This window comes from Myxine glutinosa, chromosome 3 (genome assembly GCF_964187855.1).
Source record: "Myxine glutinosa chromosome 3, kmMyxGlut1.1, whole genome shotgun sequence".
Classification (NCBI taxonomy): Eukaryota; Metazoa; Chordata; class Myxini; order Myxiniformes; family Myxinidae; genus Myxine; species Myxine glutinosa.
Window position 1 is genome coordinate 95,678,501 of NC_136263.1, and position 22,839 is coordinate 95,701,339.

Genomic DNA, 22,839 nt, shown 5'->3' on the forward strand with positions numbered 1-22,839 from the left:
ACCTTGTGCCTTTGAGTGTACATCTGCTCTGACAAGTTTTTTTTTTTTTACATCCCGATAGGAGGTGACTCATACTTTCTGTTTCTATCTTGCACAACCTACACTTGTCGGATTGACTCAGTTCCGCCATTTTCTTAAAGCCATTGGTGTAGCTTCCTTGATCTTGGATATTTCTAATGACTCATTCTCCATCCCAGTTGAGCTGACTTCGTCTTAACCATTCCAGAGAGCCATCTTTATCTATGACCTATCTGTTCAAATCGTGTGTGTGTGTGTGTGTGTGTGTGTGTGTGTGTGTGTGTGTGTGTGTGTGTGTGTGTGTGTGTACATATATATATATATATATATATTCCTGCTATTTTGTCATTCTCCAGGTTTGTCGGTGTATATCTGTTGATATTTAATTTTAAATTTTTATTTTGCCTTTTTTGTAATGGTTGAAGCTGTACTCGTTTTGGTTTCTTGTGAGACATCTTCCATTCACATCTGTTTTTGGAACTTTTTTGCTAGATGGGTTATGCATAGCTTCTTTGGTTTGCTGTCCTCGTGTTTGCTTCCAAATTGGATTTGGTACTCTGTTGAACATTTCATGTAATCAGCTAATCCCACAGTTGTCATTCTGTGTACTCCGTTGAGCTCTATCAGGCCACTATACTACCTCTTTCTGGTCTCTGCCATGACATTCGGAGAACATTGTGTGGATGGTGAGGAGTTTCCTTGTTTTGATATCCAGTTTATTGATTTCTGATTGAAGCCAGTTTTTTAATCCACAGCTGTACTGCAATACTGGTATAGCGAGTTGGTTTACGGCTTTGATTTTGTTCCTTGGAGAAAGGTATCTTTTCAGGATCAGCCTAGTTCTATACAGGTATTCTTTGGTAATTGTTTTTCTCATTTGTTTGTGACTTATTTGGTGGCCCTCTTCTACTCCGAGGTATTTGTATGATGCTTCGTTGTCTATTTCCGATACTGTTGTATTTGTGTCAATTTTTTGTTGTCCTTTAATGTTGGTCCATTTTACGAGTGTACATTTGGCACACTTATCCAGGCCAAATTCCATTTGAATGTCGTCAGAGTATCGTTTCACGAATTAGTTTTTCTGCCAATTCTTTCGTCGTTTGGTGCAAACAGTTTAAAATCAGCCATGTAAAGTAGATGTGTCTGCTATCCGTGTATGTGTGCATGCAAGTTGCCGTTTCCACACGTGGGTGGGTTTCAGGAGATGTGTATTGTTGGTTGGTATCTCCAAATGCGGGTTTCAGAACGTGGAACAGAGCCCTCTCAGGTCTCGATGTATCCACCTTTGTGTGTGTGTGTGTGTGTGTGTGTGTGTGTGTGTGTGTGTGTGTGTATACGTATGTGTATACGTGCGTGTGTATACATATGTGTATACGTGTGTGTGTGCGTGTGTGTGTGCGTGTGTGTGTGTGTTTGCGCGCACTTCAAAAAAAAAAATCGACTTTGTGTATACAACATGTAGATGACCACCTCCAGTTTTTCAAAATGAGTACAGGGACAATACCTTTGACAGATTTGTGAATGCTTATACCACCTCTCTTCCTGAGAGTGGAATATTATTCCTCCATCACCTGCAAGTCAGTTGTATTTTGCACTGTTTAATTATATTTTTGAAGAATCGGTTCACAAAGAAGCTGCAAATGGTGGAGGCATCTATAACAGAGTGCCGAAGCATGGTGTATGGCATGAGGTCCCCAATGGTCCACAACAGGGAAATGTAGCTGGTAGGAGTGGAGGCTCTGCTTGCAGAGTCATTGGCGAACACAAAAGCAGAACAATCCAAACTAACTCTTCCAAGCAATGGTGAAGGCCTTGGACATTGGTGCGTTCACCTTGGGGAGCATCAGGATCTGTGGTGACAAAGACATGAAGGAATATCTTATGAGGTTTGAAGAAAGGGAACGTTGTGCACTCATGTCCACTATAACTATCATACTTTCTCCAATCATAATTTCAAAACGACTTGTGCCTATCTTTGAGGGCTTCAAAGTTCAAAGTCGAAAGTGGAAAAGATACTTAAAATTCAGCTTTTCAATAATTAAGGTCCTCAATTTATGGAGATGATATGACCACCTTTGCAAAAAGAAGCTGGTACAAGGTTTCAAGCAAGATAGCATTAGCGAAGGCCTTTAAATGCATTTCTCTTATCATCTACATTTCAAGACTATTTCAGAAACCCTCTTCTCCACAGCCTTCGAGAAACATTAATACGTGGGTTTTAGTTTAAAAGTGGGTGTACACTTTCAAACTGTCTCTCCATGATTGTGACCTCTCACTGTGCCTGCATGTGTCTATCTTGCTGTCTCTCAAGCTCCCCAAACTTTTTTTTACCAAATGATTGACAGTGCTGTTTTTTCAGCCAATCCCAGCAGCTCCAGGTCAAAAACCTTGTAATGAATAACCTGCAAACAGAGGGGAGAGTGCCCCCAAGAAGTTCAATGCAGAGAACAGCTTGGATTGCCTCCTCCCTGCAGCACAAGGTCTGCTGCTCGCACATTATAGGCAAGTCAGTAGCCTCCTTGGGCTGGCAGGAGGGCCTAGAGCAGAGATTCTTAACTGCCGGTCCACGGAATAATGGCAAAAATTTTTTTTACCGCCACTCACATGTTAGCGATGACCGACGAATCTATATATAATGGAGCAAGTGTATATAATATGTATCATCTACTCCAGGAGCGAATCCAGGCTTTTTTAAAAAGTGGGAGGAGTGTCCAGAAATTAAGGGAACAGGGTGCGTACTCGCCTAGATGCTGCAAACACAAAGCTATCAAGGAGTGAGGTAAGGGAAGCTTTGGAATTCGAGGTGCTCTCAGATACACTCTAAGCATCTGTTGACTGGCGTCCCATCTGCCAGCATCTGTTGGTGGACGTTAAAGATCCCATGGTGTCCTCTGCGAAAAGTAAACGAGCTATCACCGTCATCATAAACAAATTCCAAATTCCTGCCCTAACCAGCAGAGGGCACTGCTTCAGCGGCACAGCCATGCCGTCCGTCAATCATGCTACCCCCACAGTCTTGTGCTGCATACTAATGAAGAAGAAGCAGCAGCCCCTCTGTTTTTACTGCTTATCTGGTCTAGCTCCCACTACAACAACGAAGATTTACACATTCTTCCACTAACCCAGTCTTGGTTAAACTTCTAAAATCCATGCTCTGTGCACACCTCACCTCTTGTTCATCGCTTCTCTAATATGTGGATCCGCCTTACAGAAGTTGGCTATCCCACTTTTCTCTCAAGGGCTTCAAACAGTGGGTGCTCCACCATTTCAAATCACCCACCATCCTTACGCACAATATTTATTACCCCCATTAAGCCCTCCTAACCAAACCCTTTTACTTGGGGGTCACGGTGATTCCTATCCTTCGCTTTTCCTGTTTGTTCACTCCCTTACTTATTGTGTCCAAGTGTTACCCCGCTGTCCTACTGTCATTTCATACCTTCTGTCACCTTGCACTTCCATGACCCTCAATCAGCAAATTGGCAGCCACAAAGGTTGAGACTTCAATGATGAAACCGATAGTAGTCATGATGGACCAGGTACAGGTTATAGGTGGCGTGATCCAGTTGTTTGAAGCTACATTCACAAATTGCAGTCCAACCAATATGGGCCTTGTGTAATGGACTTTATCATGAAGGAGGAGCACATCTTCAGCATTTGTCCTTCATAGCCTGACAAAATGTCTGCATGAGGCTCACATATAATTTCCCTGTGTTTGAAGTTTAAATTGTGAGGTTTAAATTGATCCCCTTGGCATCGAAGAAAACCGAAGCTCCAATCTTTCTGGCTGGGAGATGCTAAATCCATTGGGTAATGGTGATCCTTTGTGTTTCCATTGCATGGATTCCAATCTCAATGATGAAATCACATCTTTCCATTATTTACCAGAGTGGTTCTGAGGTTGGTTTCAGGGGGCCAGGCTTGCTGACACCTTGCACATGCTTGTATTTTGTGGATGATGGTGAAACCACTGCCACAAGCCTTTCCAAGTACTATAAATATCTTTGCAACGTTAATGTGGATATCTTCCAACATCGACAGAATGCGGGTAAGTTGCATCTGCCAGTCACCCTGACCTTGTGTCATCTTCAAGGATCATCCATGCTTACATTCCGCTACTCATTCAGCTGCTGTACAGAGTAAGAGAATGTACCTTTGTTACCGTGCACTCATATTTGGAGCTCACGCCTTCTTTGCATTAAAAAGATGACATCTCCATGGTTAATTTCCGTAACACCCATGGTTTGCAAAAGTACCCGGCCCCAATGACGGGAAAAGGAAACAAAAGTATCTGTCCCCAGTGACAGAAAAAGTTGAAGTTAATCTATCAATTTAAATTATTTAATGGATTTTTTAAAATGTTAATAGTGTTGCACACTTGGTTTCACTCAGAGCCAAAGCTCTGAGCTACTTCTACCGCCCACAGCAAAATGGTGGTGCAACATCAGGCAGCGAAGGTTGAATTTGTCTAACAAGAGGGCAACATATCCTGCTTGCGAAATAAAATTTGCCATCAAAATTATTCATGCCTGTTCTCGCATCATTTCAAAAGTGAATGTTGAGCTTTTCAAATGCAGAGAGGGAAGTGGCTGCCATAAACAGGAGACACCACAGTTCACAATATATTATAATAGGTGACGTCCCTTCCAAGGAAAGTCAACTCAGAAAGAGATCATATGGCCCCTCAAGTCTGCGCAATGGTTGCCAACCTATGACAGTTTTTGTATACAGAGTCAAGGCTTGTGGAAAAGCTAGAACACTGAATGGATCAGGTCACAACAGGAAAAAAGGAACAATAGAGAGAGGGGGACACACCAGCAGGAGTTGAAAGACAAAATAGAGGGAGACTGACAAACAATAGAAGTGGGGAGGAATGGGGTGGACAGGATGGATACAGAAGGAAACTTCTCCCTCCCTCCCTCCATCCATCGCCCCCGCCCTCCCCCAGGAGGGGTGGGCAAACAGGGCCTTGAGTTTGAAACGCCAACTTCCTCGACTCAGAGTGGACCTTCTAACTCTAATGAATTACTTCATCAAGTCCACCGATAATTAAATTAAAGTTTATTTTGGACCTCTGAAGTTTATTATTATTGAATGTCATTTTAGGCCCCAATGATAAATGGAGGTTTTTCTTTAACTAAATGTTTAACACTGCAACCTTTATTCAGACTTTCAGTGTAGGCTACTGTTGATAACAATGCTGACATCGTTTATTCAACTTTGTGATAAGCCTCAGGTCATATCTTAATGCAATGTTAAACAATTAACCAATTCCATGTTGTAATTATATGTTTAAAATGCATCTCCTTTGGTATCGCACTCTTTTTCTGGTTGAATATTGATCTTTGCCTGCATATGGAGATTTTCAAATGCAGAGCAGGAAGCAGATGCTGGAAACGGGAGACAGACAAACGTACGAACACACGGACAGACGGACAGACACTCTGGTGCAAGCGGCACTCTAATGAGAGACATCAACATTTGTGCATACACGTACTACAAGCATACATATATAAATGAATAACTTAATAGTCTCACAGAGTTCAGTAAGAAACAAATGAAATGACTATCTATCTATAATTCCACTAATCTCTGTCTGTGTGTGTGTGTGTATGCGACCGCTGTTTCTCGACAACTACCGGTCCGATATACTTGAAACTTGCCAGGTATATTGCTGGGGACCCGAGGATGTGCCTTTTCAAGGTTTCATATTAATCGGACAAGTAGTTACCGAGCTATGTCCAAAAAACGATTCAACCAATCAGAGAGCAGCGAGCTATCACGTGTGCCGAACGTGCCGAACAGACTCTGCCTCGGACGGCACATTTGAGAGCGTATTCATTTATTTCACGTTGGCAAACTATGTTGGCGTTAAACTATGTTTTAAAACTAATTAAAACTACTTTGCGATTCATCGTAACTGCGATTCGTAACTGCCGTTCGCTTTGGCTTTGCGAATGGACCAAACCATTTCATGTAAATAGAGGGGGGGGATTGTCACCGTACTCGCAAGCCGTTCGCTTTGGACCAAACCATTTCATGTAAATAGAGGGGGGGGATATAATTTTAGATATAGATATAGTACGGGCATGCCCTAGTATTACTAAAGGATGTAATATAGCTCACCCCATCATGACTATAGGAGAAAGGAATAGAGGCCCCATTCAGAGTTACTGTGGATGGTCGTGCCTCGACCCCCATAATGATCGCAAATCCGAGCCTTGGTATTTGGATTCCAGAGTTCTGGTGCTCGATCACAGAATGAATCGTGTTCTGTACAGAATGAGAAGTTGAAAAGTTAAGTTGGTTTGAGGTTATGCATATACTGTATTAGGGTAAAAAAAAACTGATTTATGGGCTCATTTCCATTTTGTATATAATGATGGGAATCTAAGAGTACGACATGAAGAATCACCTGCCCAGCAATGAAACTAAACATCCAATAAAGGCCTTTTTCCTGAGTATCCACACCATCACCATCATCCCAGTAAAGCTCCCCTGACGCCATCCCAGAGGCAGATAGTGCAACACGAATCCCGAGAGCAGTTTGCCGGCCAGCCACTGTTGTCAGTGCAGTACCCTGACAATCATTCGAGAAGCACAATCGGACAGATTGGGGATGGTACTTTAGGGGGTTCAAGAGGGATAAAGAATCAAGTCAAATTAAAGACAAAGGAATCTGATAACATCTTACCGGAAAACCCGAGTACAGTCGTTTGAAAGAAAAAAGACATACAAATACATGCAATTCATAGAGCTATACTTTTTAAAGAGTAACCTAGTTCGAGAACTCCAACATTCAAATAAACCATCTATGCATGCAAGTCTTTGTGGACAATATTTCATCATTTCCCCCTCTTTTCTTCTCAATCACCCCAATCCCAGCCACCAACAGCAAAAATACCATACAATAATTACTAATTTGCATGAAAGAAACAACTCAAAATGGCATCCAAATACCTGCACGGGTACAATGGAGTTCGCACGAATGTGAACATTAATTTTATCCAGCGGTGCCTCCAGACTCACGTTCTCTCCTCGACTGACAAGAGCAAAGCCCTGAAAATTAAAAGTTTCAAGATAACGTCAAACCTAAGCAGCGCACAAAAGGTCCAACGACGTAATGCTCAAAAGACAAAGTGTACTCATGACAAAGTGTACTCACAGTAAACAGATCGTACCATGTACCACTGGGGAAGTACCCGGTGACCTTCGTAGCCCCTTGTTCAAGTACAGGTGTGATAAGCAATGAACTACCCCAGAGGAATTGCTGGTCAATTCCATGCGTCATTTTATCGTTTGGAAATCTGCAAACGGCAAAGGAACAACATGGGGAATAAAAAGACCTGCATAAACAGGAAGCAGTGCCATTACCCAAGTTGTCATGAAAGTAAAAACAAAACACAGGTTCTAATGGTGAATCGTGAGTTTTTGAGTTGGGAGCGGTGGGCAAACAGGGCCTCTGATTGCAAGCACTACTTCTGTTGGTGTAATGGTAAGAGTGTCTGCTCTGAGGGTGGGAGTTACGGGGATGAAACCCCAGCAGAGTCATACCATACACTTTTCTTTTTTTTTTAAACGTGCTACTTCCTTGCTTGATGTTCGCCATTTAGAAGGAAAAGAGCACTGCCAATCCCCATAGGTTGGTATCCATTGTTAGAAGGAAACTCCTTAGGAAATGCCCCACTGGGTATGGTGAGAAAAGCAGCGCCATTGTTGTGGTGTGGCTGGTACCCAGAGTGCCCCAGGAATTGACGGAACTTCATCAAAGCTCAGTGGCTATATGTCTCAGTCTAACAATCCTGTGTTGTATCTCATGTATTCATGTGTGAGATGTGTGTGTGTGTGTCAGCTCCTTTTCGAGCCTTAGTTTCTGCAAAATAAAAAAATAAAACATTATCCTGACAAAAAAAAAACAAAAAAAAAAACTTCACCTCCTAAGATTTTACTTTCAGGTCGAAATTTTTAATTTCAAGTCAGACTTCTGTTGTTCTTTTCCTGCAATTTCTCATGATTACGAAGGAGTGCGCACGTGCATCAAATGCAGAATACCATTAGAGGACAACATGCAATTTACAAATCAACAGTATAATTTAACAAGGACCCGAGGAGAATAATGAGTCGGGTCTATAAGTCCATACGACCTGCAGCCATAGACCTTTCCCTTTGTCCTATAAAACCTTTGCCCGTAGCTCAATAGAGTCCCACTCCCACATATAAGCTAGCGTCCCAGCATCACATCCTTCTCTCAAAACAATGGAATCTCGTATAGCAAGGCCGAAGCATGAGGTGACTACATTCACATCATAGGCAGGTCTACAATGGGAGACAGTAGAGTTCATGCTTTGGCCTTGCTGTAGGATATTCCACAGAATAGAGAGGTGGATGTAATGCTGGGATACCAGCTCTTATGGGACTGATGCCCATGGTATTATACGCTTTTGTTCCCACTGCTATCCCAGCCGTCCAACACCAGGATATACATGTTTGCAGTAACGTTCTACGATAACTACAAACGTTGTACGACCATTTTCCTGTTTTTTTCAGGAGGGTTGGTCATAACCCAGTCTTGGTTAAACTTCCACAATCCAGGCAGACTGCACTCCCCAACTCTATTATTCCTCGCTTCTCACGTATCTGGAACCGCCTTCCAGAAGCTCATGTGCTCTTCCCTGCAGTGCTTCAAAAGCAAGTGGTGCACCTTCATCTCTTCATCCTGACCATCATTATTATTACCCCCATGAAACCTTCCAAACTCAATCCTTGCAGGTTGAAGCATTTCCTCCCTTCTTCTTCTTTTTCTGTTTGTTAACACTAGCTTGCTCAACAGGTTCTCTGCTGCCATACTGTCAGCTCAGAGCCTCAATCACGTTGCTCTTCCATGAGCCTCGATCTTATGGATGAAAAAAAAAAAAAAAGATTGAGAGAATGTTTCATTCGTAGTCACGGGTGGGCAATAATCCAGTGATATATTAATGTGATGGAACAGAAAAGGAAGATGAAAAACAACTCACTCAAAGAACAATGGCCGAGCAACAGTGGTTCCTTGCAAATGTGCACGATTGAACAACGTGTAGAGGAATGGTAGGAGAATATAACGCATGTCCAGAGCCATTCGTATAGCACGCTGGGAAAATGTTGAGAAAGCAACAGGTTCCTGCGACTGCAAATGACAAAAATAAGCACTCTTAAGACAAGTATTACAAAAATAATAAAAACAATTAATTACGAGTCTCTAACTCCAAGCCAAATACTTCCCAGCTACCCACTGTAATGCATTCTACAGATGTGCCAGTGACATGGCAGCAACGAAACTAGAATGGCACTCTTCGACATCGCGACATCAACTGATATGCCTCAATATTATTACATCATTATACACATTTGCACCAAGTTTGATTCAAATCCCTTTAGCTGTTCTCAAGTACTAGGGCATTGCCCGTACTATATCTATATCTAAAATTATATCCCCCCATGAAATGGTTTGGTCCAAAGCGAACGGCTTGCGAGTACGGTGACAATCCCCCCCCCTCTATTTACATGCAATGGTTTGGTCCAAAGCGAACGGCTTCCGGAGTTTGGTAAAGAAATCGCCATCGCGTGCACAAACGCGCAGGAAAGCGAATGAATCGCAAATTCGGTTTTATTAGTTTTAAAACATAGTTTAACGCCAACATAGTTTGCAAACGTGAAATAAATGAATACGCTCTCAAATGTGCCATCCGAGGCAGAGTGTGTCCTCCACGTTCGGCACACGCGATCGTTCGCTGCTCTCTGATTGGTTGAATCGTTTTTTGGACATAGCTCGGTAAGTAATTGTCCGATTAATATGAAACCTTGAAAAGGCACATCCTCGGGTCCCCAGCAATATACCTGGCAAGTTAAAAGTATATCGGACCCGTGGTTGTCGAGAAACAGCGGTCACAGACAAACAGACGTACAAACGTACAGACGTACAAACAGAGATTACTGGAATTATAGATAGATGATATTTTTACCTGACATGACCTCTGACCTCTTGACCCCAAAATCTAATCAGCTCATATTTTCATCATAATATATAAATTTATACCAGGTTTGCTCAAAATCTCATAAGTTAGCACAGTAACAGAATTTTTACCTAATGGGACCTCTGACCTTTGACCTCTTGACCCCAAAATCGAATCAGTTAGTCTTTTCATCATTGTACATACCTGTACCAAGTTTGACTTCAATCCCTTTAGCTATTCTCAAGTTATTGTGGGAACGAAATCCTATCATGAACGCACGGACTGTTATGGCCTCAAGCACACCAAGCCAAGCATTCAATCACACCGGCTTTATTTATAGGTTATCACACCCTAAATCCATTTCTACACACAAAGAAAAAGGAAACAAAGACGGGAGAAGAGAAGGCAAAACCGGATTAGGCCAGCACAAGAGGGAAGGAGTAGGCAGCCAGGGCTGAGGCCAGCACGAGAGGGAAGGAGTAGGCAGCCAGGGCTGGGGCCAGCACGAGAGGGTAGGAGTAGGCAACCAGAGCTGGAGGGTGCTGCTTGTGTAGTCAGTCCCAAGGGAGGACCTACAGTCTGGTGGTCCTGAAGAGGTCTGAAGAGGAGAGACCCAGAAGATGTGGATGGGAGCGGTACTGTATCCTCCAGTATCCACTCAACGCCAGGTTGGGGGATCCGAAATGGAGGAGCTGCAGCGAGAGTTCGAAATAAGCACTGCATTCAAGGCAGGCCCCACAGTAGGCCGCAATGCAGGCACAGCGGTAGGCCCCAATGCAGGCCCAGCATTAGGCCCCAATGCAGGCACAGCGGTAGGCCCCAATGCAGGCACAGCGGTAGGCCCCAATGCAGGCCCCAACTGTAGGCCCCAATGCAGGCCCAGCAGTAGCAAGAGTTTAATCAAAGTCAACCTTCAGGTACAGAGGTGGCCACAGGGGTTGATCTGGCACGACCTTCAGGTGGAGAGATTGCAGCTGAAAACTCCACAAACACACGACAAGGCACCCTGCCATGAGCCATCCTCCAAAATGGACCCTCTCTCTCCTCCGAATCACCTTCCTGGTCCTTCCCCTGCCCCACAGCCAATCATAGGCTTTATACCCGTGGACCAAACCTTGGTCTAACTCACAGGGGGGGGGGGGGGGGGGGGGGGCGGAAGAAGAAAAGAAAGGTCACAGACCATAACACGGACTACCCGAAAATACAATGCCTGTGGCGACTTGGCCGGCATTGTATTTTCGGCATTGGCATTGTATTTTCATTGTATTTTGTATTTTCGGCATTGTATTATATTGTATTTTCGGCACGGTATTTCAGGCATTGTATTTTCTTACTCTGCACTTACTCTGTTGGTTATTCTATTTGATTGTGCAGACAAAATGCGTAGCCTATTGTTTATTGTGCTGTATGTCTGTCTGTCTATCTGCACCCGTTCTTGCTGCTCTGCCTGTTTAGTCAGGTTCACTATGTTAACAAATATAATTTCGTTCAAAATTTTGGGAGATTAGCAAACCTGTACATTTTTGGAATCATCAGAGCATGGAGAATCCGAAAATCAATGTTGGCATTTGCACAGATACAGATTTTGGATTTTCAAAATGGCCGCCACAAAATACATATTTTGCGCTATCTCGGCTTCTAGTCAACCTAGAAACTTAATTAAATATGCTAATCCTATGTTTTCTGGGTCAAGGAATCCAATAAAGGCCTCAAAATAGTGCTCGGGATTATAGAAAGCAACAAACAAAGGCAATTGAAAACCATTGTCTTTATATTTGTGATATAACTCTATTACATAATACATGATATTGCAAGTCCTTTGAAGTTATAGGTTTGGGTTTATAAAGCAAGAAAGCAGCCTTGTTAGTATCAGATTGAACTATAAGTCCTATACACAGGATCTACTAGGTCTATACCGTTCAGGAATATGCTTTTACAGATCTTGAGTGTCATTTTCGGCATTACAGTCCAAGTCATTTTCGCAGTCACTTCCACACAAACAAAGGTCTGTGCAAGCCAAGTTGTGTCTCCTGCATGAACACCTCTGGGTTGTGCAATCGGCTTTATACTGACATCTGACCAACTCTACAATGGCCTGTGGTGCAGGTGGAACCTTCGTGGTGGGAGGTAGTATCTCACCTCCACCAAGATAAGTGTTAGTTCAGTTAGAAAGATAAACAGAACTGCTGCCAAGATACATATTTCCTGAAAATGAATCACGTGTTAGAATAATTAGGAGTTTAGCTATACTACAAGTGGATTGCTCGTCTTTGGAAACATGGAATAGGCCTATTCAATGAAAAGTTTATAGGTCGGAGGATGTGAGCGGAATATTTTTTGTATCACTAACATCTGGAAAGTCCTAAAAGTGAAGCAAGTGTTAGGATTAGAAGTCTAATGAACCCACGAATGGTTTTCTTGACCCAGAAAACATAGGATTAGCATATTTAAATAATATTATAGGTTGACTAGAAGCCGAGATAGCGCAAATTATGTATTTTATGGCGGCCATTTTGAAAATCCAAAATGGTGGCCATGCAGGTGTCTATGCAAATGCCAAAAATAAATTTTTGGATTCCTCATGCTCTGAATATTCCAAAAATGTATAGTTTTGCTAATCTCCAAAAATTTTGAACGAAAAAACATTGTAAACCTGACTGGTTTGTACGTTCCTCTTGTCCACCTGTTTCTTTCAGCTCCACTGTCGCCATGTGGCACTCTCATATTCCATAAGCTATTGCTTTTGCCTCAGTTTTTACCTGTGTATGGAAATAAATGTAACACAAAAGGACCATTCAACAGTATATTGGAGTGGAGGCTAAGGTCACAGCATCATGAACAAAATTGTTCACAAAGCATTGCTAACCAAGCCGGCCCCAATGATTTGTTCATTTATTGAGGGTAAAATATAAATCTGGAAAGAAAAACAAATCCGCTTTTCTCCAGGCCGAATGGTTTCTCAATGTCCTGAAGCATTCTGGGATAAATGTTTCACTACAGCTACAATATTGTTCTTTCCTTACCGCCGGAGGTTTGCTTCCAAATTGCCTGTCGTACTTTCTCTTTACCCTCTGGTAACAACCTTACAAACGCCTCCTTTTTGGATTAAAAACAGACAGTAAATATTTATAATACATCCCAATCGTTTAAATTAAACAACAGAATCATCCAGAAGCAACCATTGTCCAAAACAGTAGGAGCATGTTTGTATGACCTTCTTGTGGATGTCGTTGTGATTTCGGGAAAAAGGGTAAAAAACACCAAGCTGCATCCAGCGCACGCAAAGCTCCTCTGTCGTGTCATCCATAAATCCACAGATGTCCGCTCCAACAAGTGGTATTCCGAAAATGTTGAAATTCAAAATGGCTGCGAAGCAACAGACCAAAATCATGTAATTTTGTCGGTTAAATTCCGTGGCAGAAACTCGAGTGCACTTGTTAAACTGGTCATTCGTACCAGGAATAGACATGCGTAGGTCCCACCAGTGGCTCCAGTTGTCTCCTGTCCAGTGGCCGGAGTACCTGCCCTGTCCGGGGAACGTTGATCGAGAGATGACAAAAGGCCGCTTGTTGAGCAACCTTTCCAATGCCCTGACGAATGAACAACACAAATGTGTTCCATGAATGCAAATTACAGCAAAAAAGATTGTGGACACTAAATTATTAGTTTGTACTAATTTGCCGTCAGAGAATAAGCTTCACAGCATTTTATATATTATTGACCATTCATAAGGCATTTAGACATTTATTATTGAGGGTGTGGATGATATTTTCCCATTTAGTAGCTATAAAATTTTGAGTGACAAACAAGATAGATCCTTCAAACAGAGCATTTGTAGGATGAGATATCCGCTTCACCAAAATGCATCTCTCTTGCTTATGAACAATTTGGAGACGAGACCAAGTTAGGCATTTCCAAAATATCCAATAATGTTGGTAGAAAAACAAAAACATCCCAAGAAACACTATCATGGCCAATCTCACCAAATTCGATTCGATGCTGGTGCATTTGTTAAGGGAAGGAATGTTTTGCCAAGGCCCCCCCCCCCCCCCACCCCCCTCAAGACGAGACAGCCCCAAATTGGATCAATAATGCAAAGGTTCCACCTGCACTGTCATTATCTCCATGTTGAGATCCCCATGTGAGACCTCCCTCGTTTCTGTTACAGAATTTTTATAAAGTGTTGCCTTGGCTGATGGAAGATGCTCATCAGAAAGCCAGTTTGCTGTATCCCCTGATTAAATAAATTTTTACCTCCGTCACGCCACTGATGGTGGATGGAGGTTATGTTTTCACCCCTGTCTGTCTGTTTGTTTGTTTGTCTGTGAACAAGATATCTCAAAAAGTTGTGGATGGATTTAGACAATTTGGCGGAGAGGTTCGGTGTGTGACAAGGACGAAATTATTATATTTTGGTGGAGATCCGGATTCGGATCCGGCTAGTATAATTTTTTAAGTGATTCTTCACCATTAGTGGTGAAGGGCCAAAAACGATATATAGCATGATATCTCAAAAAGTTATGGACTGATTTGGACGAAACTCGGTGGAGAGGTTGGGTGTGTGAGAAGGACTAATCAATTCGATTTTTGGTGAAGATCTGAATATGGATTCGGATGCAATCATTATTTTATTTTGAAGTGATTCTTCACCATTGAGATATCAGGTGAAAAGTGATATACAGTATAACATGATATTCAAAAAAGTTGTGGACGAGTTATGACTAAACTTAGTGGATAAGTTGGTTCGGCTAAAACAACAAGCCGATTCGATTTTGGTTCAGGTCCCAAACCAGATCCGGCCCATCAGTAGGATACAAAACAAACTGTTCAGCCTGGCGGAGGTCTGCACTCTACCGAGTGCCATTCAAGTTACGATTTTTAACATATAGCTAGTTAACAGGCATTTTTTGAACTGAAACAATAAGCATGCCAAAATATGGTTGCTGCTTTTGTTGAAAGGTAAAAGCACCAATTTTGAGGCAGTCTAAGTTATATGCCTGATAACAACAACAACAACAACAACAACAACAACAACAACAACAACAACAACAGGCATTTTACGGCCATTTACCCTGACATAGCGGAGTGGGGAGCGCCTTGCAGGTCCAATGACAATCTTCTCCATTTTGCCCTACTTTCTACATCTCCCCTTGTTAACCCCTTTGCCCGCATTTCTTCTTCCACCACCTTTAGCAAAGTCTTTTTCAGTCTTCCCCATCCTCGACTTCCTTCTACATTCATTTCCATCACTCTTCTCACCCAGTCACTTTCATCCTTCCTCAACACATGACCAAACCATCTCAACCTGTTTCTTTTCACAGCATCCGTCACAGGCTCGATTCCCATCATCTTTTGCATGTTATCATTTGTCTTAACGATACTCAGCACATCCACCGAACCATTCGCATTTCCGCCCATTCCAGCCTTGATTGCTGCTCTAAGTTCATTACCCATATCTCACTCACATAAATCATAACACTTCTCGCACATGCAGCATACACCTCTCCCTTGAGCTTCAACGACACTCCACTCCTCGTCAGCATGCCACTCAGTTCCCGAAACTTCTTCCATGCACCTCTCACTCGAGCAACCGTTGCCGAGTCTGATCCACCTTCTCCATTCAGCATATCTGCGAGGTATCAAAATGTTTTCACACCTTCCAGCTTCATGCCACCTCCAAGATCCAACTTAACATTTCCTCCATCTGCAGCTCCCTCTGTGCACACCTTACACTTGAATGTAGCTGCCGCACTGGTTAAAGACCCTCTCAGACCACTACATTTTTGATGAACCCACTCAGCGCACATTGTACATTGAATGGAGTTCACTCCGACACCCTTCATGCACACAGCCACTTCCCAGTTCTTTCCACCTTACCACATGCTTTACCACTTGCCATCACCTTCGTTTTTCCGGTATTCACCTTCAGAACTTTCGCCTCCATACATTCCTTCCACTTGTTCATCTTCTCCTTCAGTCCATCCATACTCTAAGCAATCAACACGAGCTCATCTGCATACAACAACTGCCACGGTAAACCGTCTTTTACGTTCAGAGCCAGCACATCCATCACAGCTACAAATCGTAGTGGACTTAGTACCGACCCCTGATGCACTCCCAGCTTCACCTCAAACTCACCACTGTTCCCGTCCTTCGTCCTTACATCTGTGTGTGTGCTCTCGTACATTGCCGTCTGCCAAACCAACACGTCCGCCAAACCAACACGTCCGCCAAACCAACACGTCCGCCAAACCAACACGTCCGCCAAACCAACACGTCCGCCAAACCAACACGTCCGCCAAACCAACACGTCCGCCAAACCAACACGTCCGCCAAACCAACACGTCCGCCAAACCAACACGTCCGCCAAACCAACACGTCCGCCAAACCAACACGTCCCCCAAACCAACACGTCCCCCAAACCAACACGTCCCCCAAACCAACACGTCCCCCAAACCAACACGTCCCCCAAACCAACACGTCCCCCAAACCAACACGTCCCCCAAACCAACACGTCCCCCAAACCAACACGTCCCCCAAACCAACACGTCCCCCAAACCCACACGCCCGCCAAACCAACACGTCCGCCAAACCAACACGTCCGCCAAACCAACACGTCCCCCAAACCAACACGTCCCCCAAACCAACACGTCCCCCAAACCAACACGTCCCCCAAACCAACACGTCCCCCAAACCAACACGTCCCCCAAACCAACACGTCCCCCAAACCCACACGTCCCCCAAACCCACACACCCGCCAAACCAACACGTCCGCCAAACCAACACATGCGCCAAACCAACACGTCCCCCAAACCAACACATCCGCCAAAACCAACACATCCACCAAAACCAACACATCCACCAAAACCAACACATCCACCAAACCAACACATTTTGCAAAGAAAAAAATCCACCAAACCAACACATCCGCCAAACCTACACAATTGCCAAACCAACACATCCGCCAAACCAACACATCCGCCAAACCAACACATCCGCCAAACCAACACATCCGCCAAACCAACACATCCGCCAAACCAACACATCCGCCAAACCAACACATCCGCCAAACCAACACATCCGCCAAACCAACACATCCGCCAAACCAACACATCCGCCAAACCAACACATCCGCCAAACCAACACATCCGCCAAACCAACACATCAGCCAAACCAACACATCAGCCAAACCAACAAATCCGCCAAACCAACACATCCGCCAAACCAAAACATCCGCCAAACCAACACATGCACCAGACAAACACATCCGCCAAACCAACACATCCTCGTCCTGCTCGTAGCTCGACCAACTATCAAGAGGTGAGAGTGTGACCTCTGTGGGCAGGCATTATGGCGTCAATGAGTCTACTGTGCACTACATAAAGAAGAGGCATTATGACGCAGGCATTATGGCGTAGGCGCAGGCATTATGGCGTCAATGAGTCTACTGTGCGCTACATAAAGAAGAATGAAGAGGCGATTGACGGAAGTGTCGTGGCGAGTGCAATTTTCCAGCATCAGAGGTTGTTGTTTTGTTTTTTTTACAAGATCGAGATGTTTAAAAGTGTACAAGATCGAGGCTCATGTATGAGCTAACATTGATCACATAAAAACAAACTGACAAATAAAGCATAAGATAAAGGGAGCGGGAGACAAGATGGGGAAAGAGAGGGAAGCACATAAGTACAACAGCAGAGAACAGGGACTTCGGGAGATATGTGGGAGGGACAGGGCTTGAGAGGAGGGGGCATGGGAAGAGGAAGGGGGCAGGTTACCCATGTCAGAGACGTGCACATTTTTCTGCATGACGAACCGCCAGGAACCTGTCCCTCTTTTCAAATTTGAAACAATGCCCTGACATTTACCCATTCGACATTCGTGGCATTTTCCAGGAATGCATCCCCCACGAATGCCAGGGTCCGGTTGTATATACTTGTACCAGGTTTGGTCAAAATCCCATGACTGGTTCACAAGTTAGCGCAATAACAAAAAAATTTACCCAACAGGACCTCTGACCTCTTGACCGCGTAATCTAATCAGTTTATCCTTTACATCATTTTACATACTTGTAACAAGTTTGACTTAGTTCCCTTCAGCCATTCTTAAGATATTGTAGAAACTAAAACCTTTCACGCACAAACGGACAACCCGAAAACATAATGCCTCTGGCGACGTCATCAGGGGAGGCATAAAAATCAGCTGCATTCCATTTCCCACAGCACTATATTCACTCTTATCAACCTATGGTTGATAAAATCCATTGTTTATCCATTCCGCTGACAAAAATCAACATTAGCATTCACAGATCTCGCGAGATCTTGCCGGGGAGGTCACGGTTTTTCGAAGCTGTCCACGCTCTCCCCGCTATCGAAGTTAAGCAATTATTGTTCACAATTGTATTTTTGTCGAAACTGTATTTATCTCACGTGTGTGTGTTCCTATAGTGTGTCCCTAGGAAGATTATCGGTGTTAATCTTTCATACTTGTATAAAATAGTCGATTATTTTGTGCCGTGTTATTTGCAGCCTAGTTCTTCAAGCTTCCTACCTTGAGGTTTTGTTTTTTCTCAGCGGTCGATTGTGGTCCATTTACTTTCGTTCTCTCGGTTTTTTCCCAGTCTTTTCACACCATACTTCCTTGTTTAAAATCTTAACTAAAAAAACAAACAAAAAAAAACAAACATTTCCTTCTTTGTTCTTTTCATTCGTTCGTTTTTCGACCACGTGTTTCACCCCCATTCGCCCAGATAGTTTTCACTGTTCAATTTTAAAATGTTTAAACTTTCCCCTGAAGTGCTGTATTCTGTTGTATATTATAACACCTTTTTCTTCTTCTTCTTTAAAAGGTTGCTTTCGACTTGCTCACCAAATCTATTCAAAAAAAATTCCATCTCTTACAGTTCCTCCTTCCTACATTCCCTAAACCCACCTGCACTCCACCCCCCCGCCCACCCCCCTCCAGCATCCTTAAACGTATCTGACTCGAAGGTCACAAGAAACTCATTTTGCAATAAATGTTCGTTTCCCATTAATCGCACAACACTTTCTAGAATCCAAACTCACCCTTCCCCTCCAAAACTTCCCCATCACCCATCCCTTTCAAATCTCCCCCCTTATCCCTTCCCTCCTAAACTCCCCCTGCACCCCTCCCCTCCTAGACTCCCCCTCCTCTCCTAAACTCCCCCCCCCCCCGCCGACACCCCGCCCCACCAAATCTCCCCCCCCCACTCCTCCCCTCAAAATCTCCCCCCCCCCCACCCCTCCAAATCTCCCCCATCTCCCATCCCTTTCAAATCCCCACCCCCCTTGCCCCTTCCCTCCTAAACTCCCCCGTAACCTCTCCCCTCATAAACTCCCCCCTCGCCCCTCCCCTTCATATCTCCCCACCCTCATTTTTTCTCCATTTCCCCCCTCTCACCCCTCCTCCTCAAAGCGTCCTTCCCACTTCTTCCCCCTTCCAACTCTCACCTCCATCTCCCCCAACATTCTTCCTTGCTCTTTTCTCTCCCCCCCCCCCCCCCTCAAATAACACCTCACTGTGCCTCACCCAATCACCATCAAACGTTTTGTCCGCCCCATCCTTCCCTTTCTCCTAACTATTCTGAAATCTCTGACACATTTTCAACAGCTCTCTCCCTACCTCTTCCTCCTCTTCCACATCTTACCCTCCCCCCCCCCCCCCCCTCTCTGTTCTGTATCCGATGCTCCCCCTTCCTCTTCATCAACGTTATGGACCTCAAACATCCGGGGCCTTCACTCAAACTCGACTGATCTCTCCATACAGGTTGCTTCTGACAAACCAGACTTGATCTGCTTAACAGAAACTTTCCTCCTTCATGATGTCTCTGATTCCTTAATATCTCTCCCGGGTTACTCCCTCCTCCGGTATGATAGACCTGAGCCTCGTCCTGGAAGTGGGGATGCTATCTTTATCAAAAACTCTCTTCCTCACTCGCCCTGCACTGCCCTCTCTCCACCTCACCCCAAGGAGTATCTCTGGTTACGGCTCCCCTTCACTCCCACCTTTTGTTCATATGTGTGTTGTACCGTCCACCAAACAGTGATAACTCCATCTACATCTCGCTCTCTGAAAACATGGACCAACTTCTATCCACTCATCCCAACTCTCTCTTCCTCATATGTAGTGATTTCAATTGTCACCATGGCAGTTGGCTGGGTGTGGGAACCTCTCTCACCAGCCATGGCTCCTCAGCAAGGACTTCTGCGACTCACTGGGACTGACACAATCTGTCAATTTCCCGACCCGGATCTCAGTCAACAGAGCATCTTCTCTTCTAGACTTGGTTATGACTAACTTCCCTGCAAATGTCTGCTGCTCTTCTTCTGCTCCAATCGGCTCATCTGATCATGTGCTTGTTAAAGTGGACATTTCTCAGAGAGCCTCCTCAGCGTCGACGAGTCTGGCATTTCACTCAGGCCAACTGGCACGGTCTTCAAGCAGCCATCAATTATATGGACTGGTCTCCCATCTCTACCCCCTCTGACATCAACTCATCCTGGGAATTCTTCCAAAGTAAATTGCTCTCTCTCATGCACAGATTTATCCCATCTCGTCTTCAGTTGTCATACCCTTCCTCCCGTCCATGGTTCACGGAATCTTGTGGTGAGGCAGTTGCCCAGAAACAACTTGCCTTCCCCTCCTGGAAAGCAAATCCAAAGGAAGGAAATTTCATTTCCTTTCACAAAGCCCGAATCAAGTGTGTCCACCCTCAGGAGAGCCAGGAAACAATATCTCTCCTCTCTCAAGACTGAACTCTCAAACCTGTCTCCCTCTTCCAAATCCTGGTGGCGTCTGGTCAAATCTGTTTCTGGTGTTTGTTCCCCCTCCATGCCCTCCATCACCTCAAACAGCTACTCAGCTGACTCCGCTCGTGAAAAAGCTGAATGCCTAAACTCGGTTTGCCTCTAAATTTTGTGTCCCAAACCCAGCCCTCTCTGTACCCACCGTACCCAGCTGCTCCTGGACTCTGTGTCCTTTTCTGCTGACAAGGTGGAGAAGTTTATGTCAACCCTCGACTCTGATTCTGCAAATGGACCTGACGGCATCAGCCCATGGGTCCTAAAATCCTGCTCTGCCGCTCTTTCACTCCCTCTCTCTGTTCTCTTTACCCTCTCTTTTGCTCAAGGTCATCTGCCATCAGCTTGGAAATCAGCCAACATCACCGCTTTACACAAAAAGGTGCAAAAACAGATCCTTGCAACTACAGACCAATCAGCCTTCTCCCAATTATCAGCAAAGTCATGGAATCCATCATTGCTTCAGATATCAAATCATTACTCTTCTCCATTGGCTTGATCTCTGACCATCAATTTGGTTTCAGACAAGGTCACTCTACTCTGGACATGCTGCTTCTGATGTCTCAACAATGGATGGAGGTCCTCAATGCCAAACAGGAAATAAGCGCAGTCTCCCTTGACATATCACCTTCAGAATCTTCAGAATCCCTGACCCTGGTGTTGGGCTAGCGGCAAGGGTGCCAGCTTAGGATCCTAGGATCCTGGATTTGAATCCCGGTCGATCGCTGAATTAACGCCAGGGGGGTTGACGCAGCCTGTCATCCTTCCGAGGTCGGCTAATAGAGTACCAGTTCACTGGTAATTCCCTGTTTGTCGAAAAGGCGACAAAAAGGGTTGGCGGCAGGAAGGGCATCCGGCCGTAAAACATTGCTTCAAAAAGGGGACCAACAAAAACAACAACAACCACGGTGCCCGAAAAAGGCCAACCCCCGCTTTGCAGGGAAAAATGGCCTCTAAAGGTTTTTTGTTTTTTTTCCTTGACATATCACGTGCCTTCGATATGGTCTGGCACCCCGCTATGCTCACCAAACTCTCCTCCTAGGGTATCCATGGAAATCTCCATGCATGGCTTGCGGACTTCTTCTATAGTCATAGTCAACGTGTGGCCCTGAATGGGTTTCTCTCATCTCCCCTTCCTGTTCAGGCTGGAGTTCCCCAAGGCAGTGTTCTGGGCCCTGTGCTTTTTCTGGTCTTCATCAATGATCTCTCTGACTCTCTTGAAAATCCTCTCTACCTCTTTGCTGATGACTCCACTCTCTGCCGCTCCATTCCTCATCCCTCAGATCGGCAGTCTGCAGCCTCTTCACTCTCTGCAGACCTGGACAAAATCAGAGACTAGTCAAACAAGTGGAACATGTCTTTCAATCCTGACAAATCTCACACCCTTACTATGTCTTTCCGAAAAGACCGACTGGGCAACCCTCCCATCTACTTTCTGAACAATCCTCTCCATGAAGTTCTGTCACTCAAGCTGTTGGGTCTCACTGTCTGCCATGATCTTTCCTGGGAAAACCACATTTCCAATCTGGCCTCCAAAGCCAGTCGCCGACTGGGCATCCTCCGTCGTGCGAAGTCCTTTCTTGGCACACCTGAGCTCCTCACCACATACAAGGCTTTCATCCGCAGCTCAATGGAATACCGTTCTCTCTGGGCCGGTGCTCCTGCCTCACACCAAGCTCGGCTTCACGCTGTTGAAACCAAAGTTTTCAGAATCATTGGAATCTCCCGCGATGAAGCTAACTCCGATGGCCTTTCACTTGCTCACCGCAGGCAGGTTGGTTGTCTTTCTGTCTTCTACCGACTCCTCTCCGGCCTTGCTCCCCCAGCTCTCTCTGGGCTCTGTCCCCCAAATATTCCTACAGGTCGCACAAGATCTGCCTTCAACCCTCTTATTGTTAAACTGCCAAAATCAAGACTCTCTGCTCACCTTCACTCCTTCACTCCTCTTTTCTCCCGCCTCTGGAACAAACTCCCTCACTCTCTTCAATCCCACTCCTCCCTCCAGGTCTTTAAAA

At 44.6% G+C, this 22,839-nt stretch overlaps 1 protein-coding gene across 2 annotated transcripts in view; it reads right to left on the reverse strand.

Annotated features, from left to right (window-relative positions):
- Positions 1-1,596: 1,596 nt before the first annotated feature.
- The window catches only part of LOC137423365 (lysosomal alpha-glucosidase), a 74,663-nt gene continuing 53,420 nt past the window's right edge, over positions 1,597-22,839 (reverse strand). For both annotated transcript variants that reach the window (XM_078774296.1, XM_078774297.1), the window contains exons 14-21: positions 13,464-13,597; positions 13,222-13,373; positions 9,033-9,181; positions 7,184-7,325; positions 6,979-7,077; positions 6,434-6,598; positions 6,145-6,291; positions 1,597-1,868 (exon numbers count right to left, since the gene is read on the reverse strand). In XM_078774296.1, coding sequence (XP_078630422.1) covers positions 1,803-1,868; positions 6,145-6,291; positions 6,434-6,598; positions 6,979-7,077; positions 7,184-7,325; positions 9,033-9,181; positions 13,222-13,373; positions 13,464-13,597 — 1,054 coding nt within the window. In that variant the 3' untranslated portion in view covers positions 1,597-1,802. The remainder of the gene's footprint in view (positions 1,869-6,144; positions 6,292-6,433; positions 6,599-6,978; positions 7,078-7,183; positions 7,326-9,032; positions 9,182-13,221; positions 13,374-13,463; positions 13,598-22,839) is intronic.